This window comes from Bos grunniens, chromosome 4 (assembly GCF_055505025.1).
Source record: "Bos grunniens cultivar Pamir isolate PY7600 chromosome 4, Bosgru_T2T1.0, whole genome shotgun sequence".
NCBI classification, from domain to species: Eukaryota; Metazoa; Chordata; class Mammalia; order Artiodactyla; family Bovidae; genus Bos; species Bos grunniens.
Window position 1 is genome coordinate 87208393 of NC_141168.1, and position 15664 is coordinate 87224056.

Consider the following 15664-nt stretch of genomic DNA (forward strand, 5'->3'; position numbering starts at 1 on the left):
ATAAGTCTTTATCATATTGAGGAAATTCCTTTGTTCACTTTTTATTATGGGAGAGTACGAGATTTTATAAAAAGCTGTTGCTGTATCAATTGTGATTATCATGTAGGTCTTTTTCTTCATTCTATTAATGTAGTGTATTACATTGATTTTCCTATGTTGCACCATCCTTGCATTACTGGGATAAATCCTACTTGGTCATGGTGTACAGTGAGATCCCTACATACAAATGAGTTCTGTTCTGAGTGCTCATTTGTGAGTCCGGTTTGTTAGTAAGACCAACAAAGTTAGCCTAGGTACCCAACTAACATAGTCAACTGTATAGTACTGTACTGTAGTAGGTTTATATATTTCACACAAATAATATATAAAAAACAAACACAAAAAATAAAACGTTTAATCTTACGGTACCTTGAAGAATACAGTAGTACAGTACAACAGCTGGCATATGGAGGCTGGCATTGAGTGAACAAGAAGAATTACTGACTGGAGGAGGCAGAGATGGGGAGATGGTGGAGCTGAAGGATCATCAGCAATAGGAGACGGAGGGCAATTTGAACAACCACTTGCAGAGGATGCATGCTCATGACAGTGTACACCAGACATGTGAACTAACTTACATGATTGATGTGAACACACGTTCACATCTTTGAAAGTTGGCAACTTGAAGGTTCATATGTAGGAGACTTACTGTATCATCCTTTTAATCTGCTGTTAAATTCAATTTTCTAGTAAATTGGAGAGGATTTTTGCATCTATTCCCTGATGGCTCAGCGTATAAACAGTCCACCTGCAATGCAGGAGACATAGGAGACATGGGTTTGATCCCTTGGTCAGGAAGATCTTCTGGAGGAGGAAATGGCAATCTACTCCAGTATTCTTGCCTAGAGAATCTCATAGACATAGGAGCCTGGCAGGCTGCAGTTCATGGGGTCACAAAGAGTCAGATGTGACTGAGTGATAATATTTGGATTTCAGACATAAGGAATATCAGTCTGTAGTGTCTATTCTTACAGTGTTTTTGCCTAATTTTGGTATCAGGGTAATGCCGGTCTCATTTTATGAGTAAGGAAATGATCCCTCCTCTCTAGTGTTTTTGGAAGAATTTGAGAAGGATTAGTGGTTGATTTTTTTTTAATTTAGAATTCATCAGTAAAGCCATCTGATCCAGAACTTAACTTTGTAGGGAGGTTTCTGATTGCTGATTCATCTCATTACTTGTTACACGTCCAGTCGTATTTCTATTTTCTCTTGAGTTAGATTTGGTCATTTGTGTATTCCTCAGAATTTGTCTGTGGCTCAGACGGTAAAGTGTCTGCCTGCAATGCGGGAGACCTGGGTTTGATTCCTGGGTTGGGAAGATCCCCTGGAGAAGGAAATGGCAATCCACTCCAGCACTCTTGCCTGAAAAATCCCATGGACAGAAGAGCCTGATAGGCTACAGTCCATGGGGTCACAAACAGTCGGACACGACTGAGCGACTTCACTTCACTTCATCCAGTTTATTGTAAATGGTTGTTCAAAATGTTCTCTTGTGGTGCTTTTTTTATTTCTGTAAAGTCAGTAGTGATGCCCTCTGTTTCATAGTTTATTGTAATAATTGATGTCTTCTCCCTTTTTTCTAGTCAGTAGAGCTAAAAGCTTGTCAATTTTGTTTATCTTTACAAAGAATCAACTTTTGGTTTAGTTCACTTTCTTTGTTTTTCATATCTGTATTTTGTTTATCTCTACTGTGATCTTAATTTGTTTTTTTGCTGGCTTTGGGTCTAGTTGGCTCTTCTTTTTCCTAATTCCTTAAGGTGTGCAGTTAATTTACTGATTTGAGATTTTCTTCTTTAATATAAATATTTAGAGCCATGAATTTCCCTCTGAACAGTGCTTTTGCTTCATTCTATAAATTTTGGTAAGTTCTGTTCTGCTTTTCATTTATCTCAGTGTGTTTTCTGATATACCTTGTGATTTCTTCCCAACCAGTTGGTTAAGAGTGTGTTGTTTTATTTCTACATATATGTGAATTTTTCAGTTTTTCTTCTGTTGCTTTTTAGCTTCATCCTATTGTCATTGAAGAAGATACTTGGTATGGTTCCAGTCTTTTTAAATTTATTGAGTTACTCTGTGCCCTAATATATGGCTATCCTGGTGAATGTTCCATGTGTACTTGAAAAGAATTTATATTCTACTATTAGTGGCTTATTCTCATTCTGTCTTTTGCACACGTGCATGCTAAATTGTTTCAGTTGTGTCTGACTCTTTGTGACCCTATGGACTGTAGCCCACCAGGCTTCTCTGTCCATAGGTTTCTCCAGGCAAGAATACTGGAGTGGGTTGCCATGCCCTTCTCCAGGGGATCTTCCCAGCCGAGGGACTGAACCTGTATCTCTGCATTGCAGGTGGATGCTTTACCTTTGAGCCACTGTCTTTTGGGTGTAGTTGTTGTTCAAGGCTTGAACAGTGTTGTTCAAGGCTTCTGTTTCCTTGTTGATCTTATGTCTACATGTTTTATCCATTATTGAAAGTTCGATATTGAAGTCTGTGACTGTTGTTGTAGAGCTGTCTAGTTTTATTTTCAATTCTGTTAGAGTTTGCTTCATGTATCTTCGAACTCTCTTGTTGGGTACATACATTTTTATAGTTGTTATGTCTTGATGAGTTATATCTTTCATCAGTACATAATGTCCTGTTTGTCTCATTCAGCTTTTCACTTAAAATACAGTTTGTCTGATAATAATACTGCCACTCCAAATAGAAAAAAAAATCTGTAGCCACTCCAGCTCTTTTGGTTACCATTTTTTTCATCCTTTTATTTTTAACCTAATGTGAAGTCAGGTGGGCCTTAGGAAGCATCACTACAAACAAAGCTAGTGGAGGTGATGGAATTCCAGTTGAGCTATTTCAAATTCTAAAAGATGATGCTGTGAAAGTGCTGCACTCAATATGTCAGCACATTTGGAAAACTCAGCAGTGGCCACAGGACTGGAAAAGGTCAGTTTTCATTCCAATCCCTAAGAGAGGCAATGCCAAAGAATGCTCAAACTACTGCACAGTTGTACTCATCTCACATGCTAGTAAAGTAATGCTCAAAATTCTCCAAGCCAGTCTTTAGCAATATGTGAACCATGAACTTCCAGATGTTCAAGCTGGATTTAGAAAAGGCACAGGAACCAGAGATCAAATTGCCAACATCCGCTGAATCATGGAAAAAGCAAGAGAGTTCCAGAAAAACATCTCTTTCTGCTTTATTGACTATGCCAAAGCCTTTGTATGGATCACAATAAACTGTGGAAAATTCAAGAGATGGGAATACCAGACCACCTGACCTGCCTCTTGAGAAACCTATATGCAGGTCAGGAAGCAACAGTCAGAACTGGACATGGAACAACAGACTGGTTCCAAATAGGAAAAGGAGTATGTCAAGGCTGTATATTTTCACCCTGCTTATTTAACTTGTATGCAGAATACATCATGAGAAACGCTGGGCTGGAGGAAGCGCAAGCTGGAATCAAGATTGCCGGGAGAAATATCAATAACCTCACGTATGCAGATGACACCACCCTTCTGGCAGAAAGTGAAGAGGAACTAAAAAAAAGCCTCTTGATGAAAGTGAAAGTGGAGAGTGAAAAAGTTGGCTTAAAGCTCAACATTCAGAAAACGAAGATCACGGCATCCAGTCCCATCGCTTCATGGAAAATAGATGGGGAAACAGTGGAAACAGTGGCTGACTTTATTTTTCTGGGCTCCAAAATCACTACAGATGGTGCCTGCAGCCATGAAATTAAAAGACGCTTACTCCTTGGAAGGAAAGTTATGACCAACCTAGATAGCATATTAAAAAGCAGAGACATTACTTTGCCAACAAAGGTCCATCTAGTCAAGGCTATGGTTTTTCCTGTGGTCATGTATGGATGTGAGAGTTGGATGAGAGAGTCCCTTGGACTGCAAGGAAATCCAACCAGTTCATCCTAAAGGTGATCAGTCCTTCGTGTTCATTGGAGGGACTGATGTTGAAGCTGAAACTCCAATACTTTGGCCACCTGATGTGGAGAGCTGACTCATTTGAAAAGACCCTGATGCTGGGAGGGATTAGGGGCAGGAAGAGAAGGGGACGACAGAGGATGAGATGGTTGGATGGCATCACCGACACAGTGGACATGGGTTTGGGTGGACTCTGGGGTTGGTGATGGACAGGGAGGCCTGGCATACTGCGGTTCATGGGGTCGCAAAGAGTCAGACACGACTGAGTGACTGAACTGTTTTCATATCTAAAGCAAATCTCTTGAGGATAGTATATAGACTGTGATTTTGTTCATTTTGCCAATCTCTACCTTTGCAGAGTTTAATATATTTATATTTAAGATAATTACTGATGAGGGAGAATTCTGCCCTTTTGCTATGTACTCTGTAGGTCTTATGTGTTTTTGTTCTTCAGTTCCTTCATTCCTGCATTTTTTGGTATTTAGTTGATTTTTTTTTTTTTTTTGTAGTGTACCATTTTGATTTCCCTGTCTTTCTTGTCTCTATTTTTTAAGCCGTTTTCTTTATGGCTACCTTGGAAACTACGTTTAACATCTTAAATTTATAACAACCTAGTTTGAATAATACTGGCTTAGTTTCAGTAGTATACACTGTGCTTTTGTCCATCATGGTGCTGTCCTTTTTATTTTGTCACAGATTACGTTTTTTTACATTGTGTGTTCATGGACATAAATTTTTATTACTAGTTTATGTATTTGTCCTTTAAAAAAACTGTTAAGCATTGTTGCTCTGTCTCCCATGTTTCCTATAAACTGATAGTTAGATTTGGAAACTTAAAAATAGTAATCAGTAAATTTTATTATTTTTTAGAACAGTAAATCAAATAGTTCATCTTATTTGTTTCCTATCATATCCTGTTCAGTTGTTAGCCAACATCCATTATAAAGTTTCCTCCCTGATATTTTTACCTAATGGTTTTAGTGGCCGTTGATGATCATTACCAATATCTCTATTATTTCATTACAAGTTGCTGAGTAGTGATATTTTTTCATTCATTCTTACTGCCTTTATTTTTAATTTTTTTTAAAGGTTTTTTATGTGAGCCATTTTTAAAGTCTTTGTTGAATTTGTTACAGTATTGCTTCTGTTTTGGTTTTTTGGCCAGGAGGTATGTGGTATCCTAGCTCCCCAACCAGGAATTGAACGCACACCCCCTACACTAGAAGGCAAAGTCTTACCCACTGGGCCAGGAGGGAAGTCCCTAGATTGTTACTTATACTTTCTTATTCACATTTTGAAAAGATACTATTTCAGCTCAGGGAGATAGTCTTATAGAAACATTGAACAGAGGAGGCCCAATAACTATTTGAGGGAATTTCTTGGTGGTCCAGTGGTTAAGACTTGGTGATTTCACTGCCATGGACCCAGGTTTGATCCCTGATCAGGGAACTAAGATTCCACAAGCTGTGTGGCATGACCAAAAAATAAAAAAGTGTTTGACCCCTTCTGGGGTCTCATAGAGTCGGACACGACTGAAGCGACGTGGCGGTGGCAGCAGCAGTGCCCACTTTCAGACCTTTTACTCTAATTCCATTTTATTGCTTTGACTGAATTCCTATCACCAGGAAAGAGAGCTTTGTACTGAAAATTGTTATATCATTTATATCATTCTCCAACCGAGGAAAATAGTCATCATCCTTGGGCAGCAGTTCCCAACCTTACTGGCACCAGGGATTGGTTTTGTGGAAGACAGATTTTCCATGGGGAGGCAGGGGGAGAGTTTCAACATGATTTAAGCACATTACATTTATCGTGCACTTTATTTCCAATATTACATCAGCTCCACCTCAGGTCATCAGGCATTGGATCCCAGAGGTTTGAGGACCCCTGCCCTAGGGAACTTATTAAATAATGCTTTTACTTAATTTTACAGTCATTTGAGCTCTGTATGAGGGAACTAAAGGCCAAGCACACTGTATTCTCTATTGCCATGTAACGAATTACCCAATATCTTAGTAGCTGGGAACAACAAACACTTCCTTGTCATCTCGCATTTTCTGTCTGTCAGGAAGCCAGGCGCAGCTTAGCTGGATGCCTCTGACCTCATTGCTATAGTCAGGGTGTCAGCCAGTGCCGTGTCCCCACCTGAAGGCACTCCTGCAAGAGGATCTGTGTCTAGACTCAAGTGGTTATTAGTAAGGTGCCTTTCCTCCCAAGCTCTAGTTTAGAGGCCTCTCTACAGGGCAGCCCCCAGCATGGCAGCAGGCTTTCCTCAGAGTGAGGAAGTGAAAGCGCATGAGAGAGCTCACTTTGTAACCTGATTTCAGAAGTGACTTCAAACTGCTTTTGTCCTGTTCTTTTTGTTAGAAAGAAGACACCAAGACCATCCTACACACAGCGTGAGGGGTTATACCAGGGCATTAGGAGCAGGAGGCAGGGACCACTGGATGCATCTTAGAGGCCACCTACCACAGACACCAAAGCATACAACCTGACGGCAGGCACGCCTTTGAAACATATGTTATACTAGGCCTGAGTAGTTTTTGCTCTTGGCTGTTGAAAATAGCCTCTTGTTATTGAAAATCTCAATTGCAGTGTATATCATAGAACTTAATCTCTGACTAAAGCCAGCTTTACTAGGTAAACTCTTTGTAGTAACATTATAGTGTTTTCTTTCTCATAATACATTCTCTTTCATTTTTCTTTTTTCTCATAGTCCTGGTTGCTGCTATGAAACAGCTATGACAAGATTATTTTATCATGGCCGTACAGAGACTGTGCGACCATGTACAGTAGAAGCAGTCAATTGGTGCCAATCCATGCAGAATCCTTCTACCAGTGTGAGTATTCAAAAAGAAAAAAAATTAAGATAAGTTGTCTGTTCTAAAGGAAACATGACCCTTGAATAACTAACTTCTTCAAATCCCTGAATCAGTAAAATATTTTCAAACATTTTTTCCTGGAAACTGTCAAACATTTCTTCATTTGCCAGTGAAGTATGCCCTTGGAGAGAATAAGAAACAGGGAAGACCTGATAAGCCCATTTGTGTCATCTTCGAGGCAAAATAATTTCCCACACCTTGAGTATTTCACTACTGTTGATCTGCCTTTAGATAATACTCATACAATGCAGACTGTTCCCAAACGCCTTTACAAGGAAACTTTTCTTGATGTGGTTGAACGTTTTTGAAATGAGATTTTTTTTTTAATATTAGAACCAATATAGCTTTATATGTTTTGTTTTGTTTTATACTTACTTTTAAGCATTTACCACAAAAGGGTGGTATGTTCCCACTGCTGTTTTGGTATTGCATTTGCTTCTTTAGTCTTGATAGACATAGTTATAGTTATATATTGTTGTGTAGTCACTGTTGTGTCCAACTCTTTGCGACGCCATGGATTGTACCCCACCAGGCTCCTCTGTCCCTGGGATTTCCCAGACAAGAATAATGGAGTGGGTGACCATTTCCTTCTCCAGGGGATATTCCTGACCCAGGGATCGAACCCCTGTCTCCTGCATTGCAGGCGGATTCTTTACCACTGAGCCACCAGGAAAGCACCTAGTTATATATGTGTTACCTTATTTTAATTTCATGGAGCTGCTTAATTATCTTTTTTGTACAACTATGCTTTCGTTTTGCAATCATAATTGCTTTTGTCTTTATACTTGTTAATATCACTTTAGTGCTACCCACAAGTTCCTATTTTCTTGTTCTGGAAAGGAAATAAGTTTCGGAGCATATAGGAAGGAAAAGGCAGTGGAAGAGGGTAAGGGTTGGGAGGAGGGATAGATTGGAAGTGGGGAATTGACATGAACACACTGATATATTTTAAATGGATAACCGACTAGGACCTACTATAAAGCATAGAGAAGTCTGCTCAGTATTCTGAGCATAATAACCTAAATGAGAAAAGAATCTGCAAAAGGATGGATAAATGTATATGTAGAACTGAATCACTTTGATGTGCACCTGCAACTAACACCACATTGTTAATCAACTGTACCCCAATATAAAACATATTTTTTTAAAAAAGGCAATAGAAGTGCAGAAAACGACACAAAAATTATGTGTCTTAAGGTCTTTCTTGAAATCTTTCTTTTTTCTCTTCTGAATTACCCAAATTCTAATTACTTTGAGCTCAGGTTTTTCCGTTTGGTTTCTGTACAGTTTGTTATTAAAGTATCTCTTGATTTTTAATACAGCTTCTTGAGCGGAAGCACATGATGTTAGAAGCTTTTGCAAAACATAATAAAATGATGAAAGATTGTTCAACTGGAAAAGGTACTTACACTGGAATTATTGTCACTCAAAAAAAAAAAAAAATTCTCTTGTGCAGGAAACTCTTATCTAACTTCAAGTTTGGGGTTCTATTGCAGGATTTGACCGTCATCTCTTAGGCCTCTCACTCATAGCAAAGGAGGAAGGCCTCCCTGTTCCAGAACTCTTCACAGACCCCCTCTTCTCCAGGAGGTAACATAAAGTGGTGTCTTGTCACCTCAGCAGTTCTTCTTCCTGGATGTTAAAAGCTTTTCAGAAACAAGCCTCTGTAAGCCTAGTAAAATATCCTTTCTTTGTGCTGTGCAGTGGAGGAGGTGGAAACTTTGTTCTCTCAACCAGTCTGGTTGGTTATTTAAGAGTCCAGGGCGTGATGGTTCCCATGGTGCACAATGGCTATGGATTCTTCTATCATATCAGAGATGACAGGTAAGGCTGCTCTTTTTTATTCTTACTGTGCTCATTTTCGTTTTTTGAATGTCTTCCCTCCACTATGATTCTGATGTTATCATCTGTCACTTGCTCCATGGGCAGTTATTTTTTACCACTTAGGTGTTTGGTGCATAATTAGTCTCTCTTTCCTGCTTTTGAGACTTTTGTGAAATCAGTCCTTGAGGTGTTTTGTGCACAACACCATTTCAAGATTGACTCGGTGACCATGTCATCATCATCCTCCAAAATCAGTACACATATTACAGTACACTTGTTCTACCTCAGGTATTTGATGCTAAGTTCAGGTAAAAACTGATGGTCTATACATATGTGGTGGTTAGTACAGTCATAGACAATAGCAATGATACCAAAAAAGACAAGGTAAATTAACTTATATTCAGAAAAGGATGGTTTACCCTGTCAGATGCATTTCATTTTTATTGTATGGGGTTTGACTTAAATTTTTGGAAAGAGTGAGAAAGAAAATACTAAAACCTGGCAAGAGAAAGAGTGGTGGAGAACAAGATAATTAAGAATTGACAAAGACTTGGAAAGTCCCTGTTCATAGCATCTGGCTGTCTCTTTTGTAAGAGCTTGGGTCAGGGAATTAACATAACGAGGCTACATTTAGCACTGTGTGAATAAGAAGAGAGCAGGCTTAGAGGCATTTCAGGTGGAATGTGAAAAATGGAAGTAATGGTTTGTCTGACATGTTTCACTTTCTGAAATACTGTTTCTCTACTTTTCCTTTTTTAAAGAATTTAGTCAGTATTATTTTTTTCAAAATTTTATTATCTGCCTCCATGTCAAGCGTGGTTTGTGTATACCCGAGGTGCTTGTGTTTGTTGACATCTAAGTCTTAGATGGCATATTCCCATAGTCATATTTGCAGTTTCTATACATTAATTTATAAATTAATGATAAAGTTTAAACATAGATCTTATTATCCTTTTTTGTAATAGTCAGAAGTCAAAAATCATCATCACATACAGAGAAACCTGAAGATTGTAACATATTTCCTGGCAAGTTGTGGATCTCACCTTGCATGCAGGGTTAAGAGTTTAGGCCATATATGCCTCAGGTCTTTGACTTTTTGAAAAAATACATTTTTCATGATCCTGGGACGGAACTTCCATTCACTCATTCAGGAAATATTTAGTGAGAACTTATAATGTGCCGAAGATTGTTTTGTGTGCTCAGGACACAAGACAGAGGAGATCCCCTCTCTTGTAGATTGTAGTTTTTACATGGGAAATAGGAACAAAAGGAAACAAATAAGTAGGGTGACTGCAAATAATGATGAATATTATTGAGTCAGTGTGGTCATAGAAACAAGCTGGCAGGGAGACAGAGCACTGCTTTATGTAGTGTGTGGTCAGGGGACGTGTCTGAGGAGGGCTCATGAGGCTGAGATGTCGAGGGTGTGAAGGAGTTCATCAAATGAATTGCTAGGAGGACAGCCCTCCAGCATCTGTCCCCTGCTCGCTCTGCAGCAGGTCCTCCGTGCTCTTCTTGCTTTCGCTTTTCCTTCCCTGCAGACCATTCTCTGCGCAGCAGCCCTGATGGCCAAATGGAACCCAGGTCATACTCTCCTACTCAGAATCCTCCGAGGGCTTTTCCTTTCAGTCACACGAGATCCAGAGTCCTCCTGAGAGACCTCATGATCTTGCTCTCATCTGCCTCTCTGACCTTGTCTCCTGCAGTGCTTCTAATTGCCTCCACTCCAGCCACAAAGGCTACCTTGTACCTGCCAGGAAAGCACTATCCTCGAGGCCCTCACAGTTGTGATTTCCTCCTTTTAGTAGTCTCTTCCCTGCAGTATGTGCAAAGGTAACCCCCTTATTTCAAAGGCTCTCATCAGAGAGACCTTCCCTGACCATCTAAAATAGCAGTCCCCCTTCTCCACACACACTTGTTGTATTTTAACATTTATAACCACCCAGTCTGTGTGTGTGTGTGTGTATTATCTATCTTTACTTCCTAGAATATAAGCCTGCAAGAACATGATTTTTAATTTTTTTGAATCTCCAGCTCAACACATTGTGCTCATTCCTATTTCCCAGTGACTTTGTTGTTTAATAGAAGCACACAAATCTGAGGCTAGGGAAGAGCTTGGAATATTAAGGGGCAGTATGGCTATACATTAACAATTGAGTGGGAAGTTAGTAGAAAAAGAGATAGAAGAGGGGGAGACCAGAGCTAAAACTGGTAGGAAGGGCAGTGTTCTCAACCCTAGTGCATCTGAGAATTACCTGAAGAGCTTTGGAAGCAGTATTCCTGAAGGTACTGATTTGGTTGGGGTGCTCCATTGATGTAGGGTCTTGTAACATGGTAAAGAGTTTGGATTTCCTCCAAAAAGTAACGGGAAGCATTTTACCAATTTTAAGTATTAAAGTTAAACTTGTTGTATTTACATTTGAGAAGGACCCTTGGCTGTTATATGCAGAATAAATTAGGTAGATAGTAATATGAACAAGAATGAGATGAAAGAAATCAGGAAGCATGGATGGTATGTATGTTGAACAAGGCAGCTGATACTGAAGGTGGAGAGCATGGAGAGGTTTGAGAGATGTTTTGGAGGTAGAACCAGTAAGACTTACTGATGGATTACTGATTCCAATGGTGGCATTTACTGGGATGGAGAAAATTAGAGGGGAAATGGGCATGTTAGTGTAGAAGTAATAATTTCGTTTTGTACATGATCACTTCAAAATTTCTGCTAATACAGGAATTAATTATAATTTGTATTTATATACAAGATAATATGCCAGTAGGCAGTTGGATATATGAGTTTGGAGCTCAGAAAACAAGTCAGAGCTCAAGGTGTACTCAATTTCTGAGTCATTACTGTGTATATACCCCAAATACATGGAAATTCTCTGAAAGGAATTTTTCATTCATTGTTAAGCTTGAAAATGTACGACCTAGAGAAAGTTAGTTTATTTTTGAAATAGCATTTTATTTTATGTGTACTTCATGCTCATTGTTAAAAATATTTTGTAAAATATGGAAAAATATAAGAACAAATTTAACGTTTCTGTTATAAGACATGACATATCTTTCTAATGTATAATGTGCATTGATTATAGCGTATACTTTTTTATAAATGTAGATCATATTATAATTATTTTTTTGTGAATTGCATTCTCAATATTATTTCAGCCATTTCTCAGTGCCATTAAATATGCTTTGAGGTATTTTTGGTTGAGTAATATTTAGTCTTGTTGTTTAGTCACTAAATTGTGTCTGACTCTCTGTGACCCAATGGACTGCAGCATGCCAGGTTTCCCTGTCCTTCACTATCTCCCAGAGTTTGCTCAAATTCATGTCCTTGAGTCAGTGATGCCATGCAACCATCTCATCCTCTGCTGCCCTCTTCTTTTGCCCTCAATCTTTCCCAGCATCAGTGTCTTTTCCAGTGATTTGGCTTTCCGCATCAGGTGTCCAAAGTATTGGAACTTCAGTATCAATCCTTCCAATGAATACTCAGGGTTGATTTCCTTCAGGATTGACTGGTTTGATTTCCTTGCAGTCCATTGGACTCTCAAGAGTCTTTTCCAGCACAGTTGGAAAGCATCAACCTTCTTTATGGTCCAATTCTCACATCTGTACATGACTACAGGAAAACCCACAGATTTGGCTATACAGACCTTTGTCAGAAAAGTGATGTCTCTGCTTTTGAATATACTGTCTAGGTTTGCCATAGCTTTGCTTCCAAGGAGCAAGCAAGTATCTTTTACTTTCATGGCTCCAGTCACTGTCTGCAGTGATTTTGGAGCCCAGGAAAAGAAAATCTGTCACTGCTTCTACTTTTTCCCCTTCTGCTTGCCGTGAAGGGATGGGACTGGATGCTATGATCTTAGTTTTTTGAATATTGAGTTTTAAGCCAGCTTTATCACTCTCCTCTTTCACCTTCATCAAGAGGCTCTTTAGTTTTTGGCCATTAGAGTGATGTCATCTGCGTATCTGAGGTTTAGTCTTATGGATTTCCATAATTAAACCACTTCCCTACTATCTTCACTTTTTCTCATTACAAATAATAATATGATAATTAGTGTTCCTTATTTTATCATATCATTGCCAACTTTAGGCATTATAAAGCAGTCTATACAAATTTTTATAGGAAAATATAACCTAACCTGAATTCATATGAAGCAGAACATTTTCTCTTTGTTTATTGGCATCTGTGTATATTCTTTGGTGAATTGTGCATGTAGGAATGATTATTCTTTCTATAGTTTAAAAATATAACTGAATTTTTAAAAAAAATTTAACACATAAATAGAAATTGTTACTCTTTGTGAAGAAATACTTAGCTTTTGCTAAATATTTGAGAGGTGTATGTACAGTATAGCTAGAAAATGCCTACTGATCATGAATCACCGGTGAAAGCAAGGCAGGACTTTCTGTAGGTTCCTATATATCTTTCAGCAAATATAATCCACTCAAACATTGGTTTCATTATTATATAGTGGGCCAGAACATGTTTTTATGTCATTCTGCTTAATCTAAAGTACATGTCAAAGATAACTACTTTCCTGTCTTAATTTTCAGTGATGTGAAAATCGCATGGTCATCCACAGACTTATATTATACAATATTTTGATTTTAACTTGAGCATAATGCATGTTTTGGTGTAGAAAATTTGTGTGTCTGTAAAGGGGAAAGCTAGTTACAAGAAAATTAATTAGTAACCACGTTTCTGCTCTGAGCCCTCGAAGAGCCAGGCTTTCTTCCTATTTATTTCAGCTTCCTGGGGCCACCTTTATCAGCTACTGCATAGGGGATTTCTTCACCAGGAGCTTCTAGAAGAACATAGTGTGGAGGGCATATCTTGGCTTCAAGAGAGTTTCTCTGGCTTTTCTAGAAACAGCCTTTCTCTCCTCTTACCCTTCTTTTTCTATTTTATTATTTTTGTTTACTCTCTTCAAATATTCTTTAAAAATAGTTCAAGTTTTATTGCAGACAGTGGCATGAATTCATTTAACTCATCCCATTTGTGGCATGTTAGAAAGGTCTTTATAGGAAAAGGCGAGTTTATTTAGCACACTAAGACCTAACTCCAGAGCACCCTTGAGCTCTGCATAGTTTCTTGTCCCCTTTTGTCCTTACTTAGGCTCTAGTTACAAGGTAAATTAGGAGTTGTGCTATATGGAAGAATGTGGCTTTACTTTCTATTGTGTCAGGCTACATTTACCCACAGTGAGCAAGCAATCCTGTTTCATACACGAATAGGCAGGTGGAACAGAGGTCATGGCTTTCTTCACTGTCACCACTTGGAGCCTTTTCCATTTGACATTGTGTTGTACTTAATCATTTATTATTTGTACTTCACAGGTTTGTTGTGTCCTGTTCAGCCTGGAAATCATGTCCAGAGACTGATGCAGAGAAGCTAGTTCAGCAGGTTTTTCATGCTTTCTATGATATGATGCAACTGATGGAAACGCCTCATCTCTAGAGACTAATCATTTATTAAGCACTTACCAAAATATATAATTGGGTGCCAGGAGTGGGTGGTATTGTGAGACAGGAAGGGATGTTAACTGAAGGAAACTTGTTAAATGTAGAGATCAGTAGAATCATGCTCTCAAAATTTATCCTGACATAGAAAGTAGAAATATTTTTAAGCTTCCTCTGATGCAGCAATACAAATTACAATATGACTATAGAACTATGCATAGTTTAAGATCAGCCTCAACAATGCCAATCTACAGATTTTAACAGTGCAAATCTAACTCTCAGATATCTTTGTTGGTACCTAAGTAGGTAATAAGTCTTCTTTCTGGACATCATCGTAGAGTCCATCTTTCAAGCACTTTAATATTTCCTAGTTGCCAAAGGATATGAAATACATGATTGGATGCTAACTTCCCTGAAATCAGTGGTTCCACATTCACCACAGGGATACAAGCCTACTATGTTTGGGAAAGACCACTACAATTTAATCTAAAAGCTTATGTTGGACAGAATTAGGTTGTAGTAAGGAGGTTTACACCCTCTGACACATACGAAAAACCGCCACAAATTTATTATATCCTTACATTGAATTGCCCAAAGTTTGTTTGGGTTTTTCCATAGCATTTCCATAGTTTTTCTTACAGAAAAACCCAAATGAACTTTCTGGCCAACCCAATAATTAGTTTTGTGAACATGAACTTAAAGCACTTATATTTAAACTTAATGACTTTACAAGGATTGAATACTAAATCAGATTCTCAGGATTTCTTTTTCCTTTATCCAGTTTTGTAGTTTTTACCCTCAGGAAATAAAATTTTCAAAATCATATAGCTTCTTGTTTTGTGTTTGAGTGATTCATTCCTCTGTGGCCTTCTACTTTCTGTTCAGTTGCATATTTGTTGTCTAATAAATCCCCCCAGAACTTCCTGTCTTAAAACAGGTGGTCATCTCATGATGTGTCAGTGGATTGAGCCCACTCGCACGGCTGTGCTGCTGTCTTGCCTGAGTTACAGCGCCGCCCGTACCAGGTAGGCGGATGAGGCTGGAAAGCCTGAGACAGCCTCACGCCTGCCTGAGGCCATAGTGGCTGGGACTTGTCTGCATGGTGTTTGATCATTCATGATTCTAGCCTGGACTTCCGAACTGGGCAGTGGAAATGTTCTAGTAGGGAAGGGTAGAAGTTGAAAGACCTCTTGAGGCCTAGGCTCTGAAGTCACGTTGAAGTCATATGATGTCCCTTTTGTGTGCACTTGGCTGGAACGAGTTACCAGAGCAGCCCAGGATCAAGTGGAGGAGGGAAAAGGTTTTACCTCACAGTAAGAGGAGCAGCAAAGTAATTTGTAAATGATTTGGTAAATGTACATGAGTGGGCACAAGAGGGCATGGTTTATTGGGGGCCATTTTGTAGCAACCTACCACAAATATTACAATACATTTAGTGCACTGGTTGTAGAATATATGTCCTTTTTTGGTTACATTTTCATAGGTTCTGGTTTTGATGACTGGTTGCCATTGTTATTCCTTTGTGA

General features: G+C 38.8%; 1 protein-coding gene across 6 annotated transcripts in view; it reads left to right on the forward strand.

The window, feature by feature from the left end:
- Positions 1–14961, forward strand: part of CROT (carnitine O-octanoyltransferase) — a 61503-nt gene extending 46542 nt beyond the window's left edge. For all 6 annotated transcript variants that reach the window (XM_086397288.1, XM_086397285.1, XM_086397291.1 and 3 more), the window contains 5 exons: positions 6686–6809; positions 8174–8252; positions 8348–8441; positions 8556–8675; positions 14016–14961. In XM_086397288.1, the coding sequence (XP_086253414.1) occupies positions 6686–6809; positions 8174–8252; positions 8348–8441; positions 8556–8675; positions 14016–14136 (538 nt within the window). In that variant the 3' untranslated portion in view covers positions 14137–14961. The remainder of the gene's footprint in view (positions 1–6685; positions 6810–8173; positions 8253–8347; positions 8442–8555; positions 8676–14015) is intronic.
- The last annotated feature ends 703 nt before the right edge of the window (positions 14962–15664 follow it).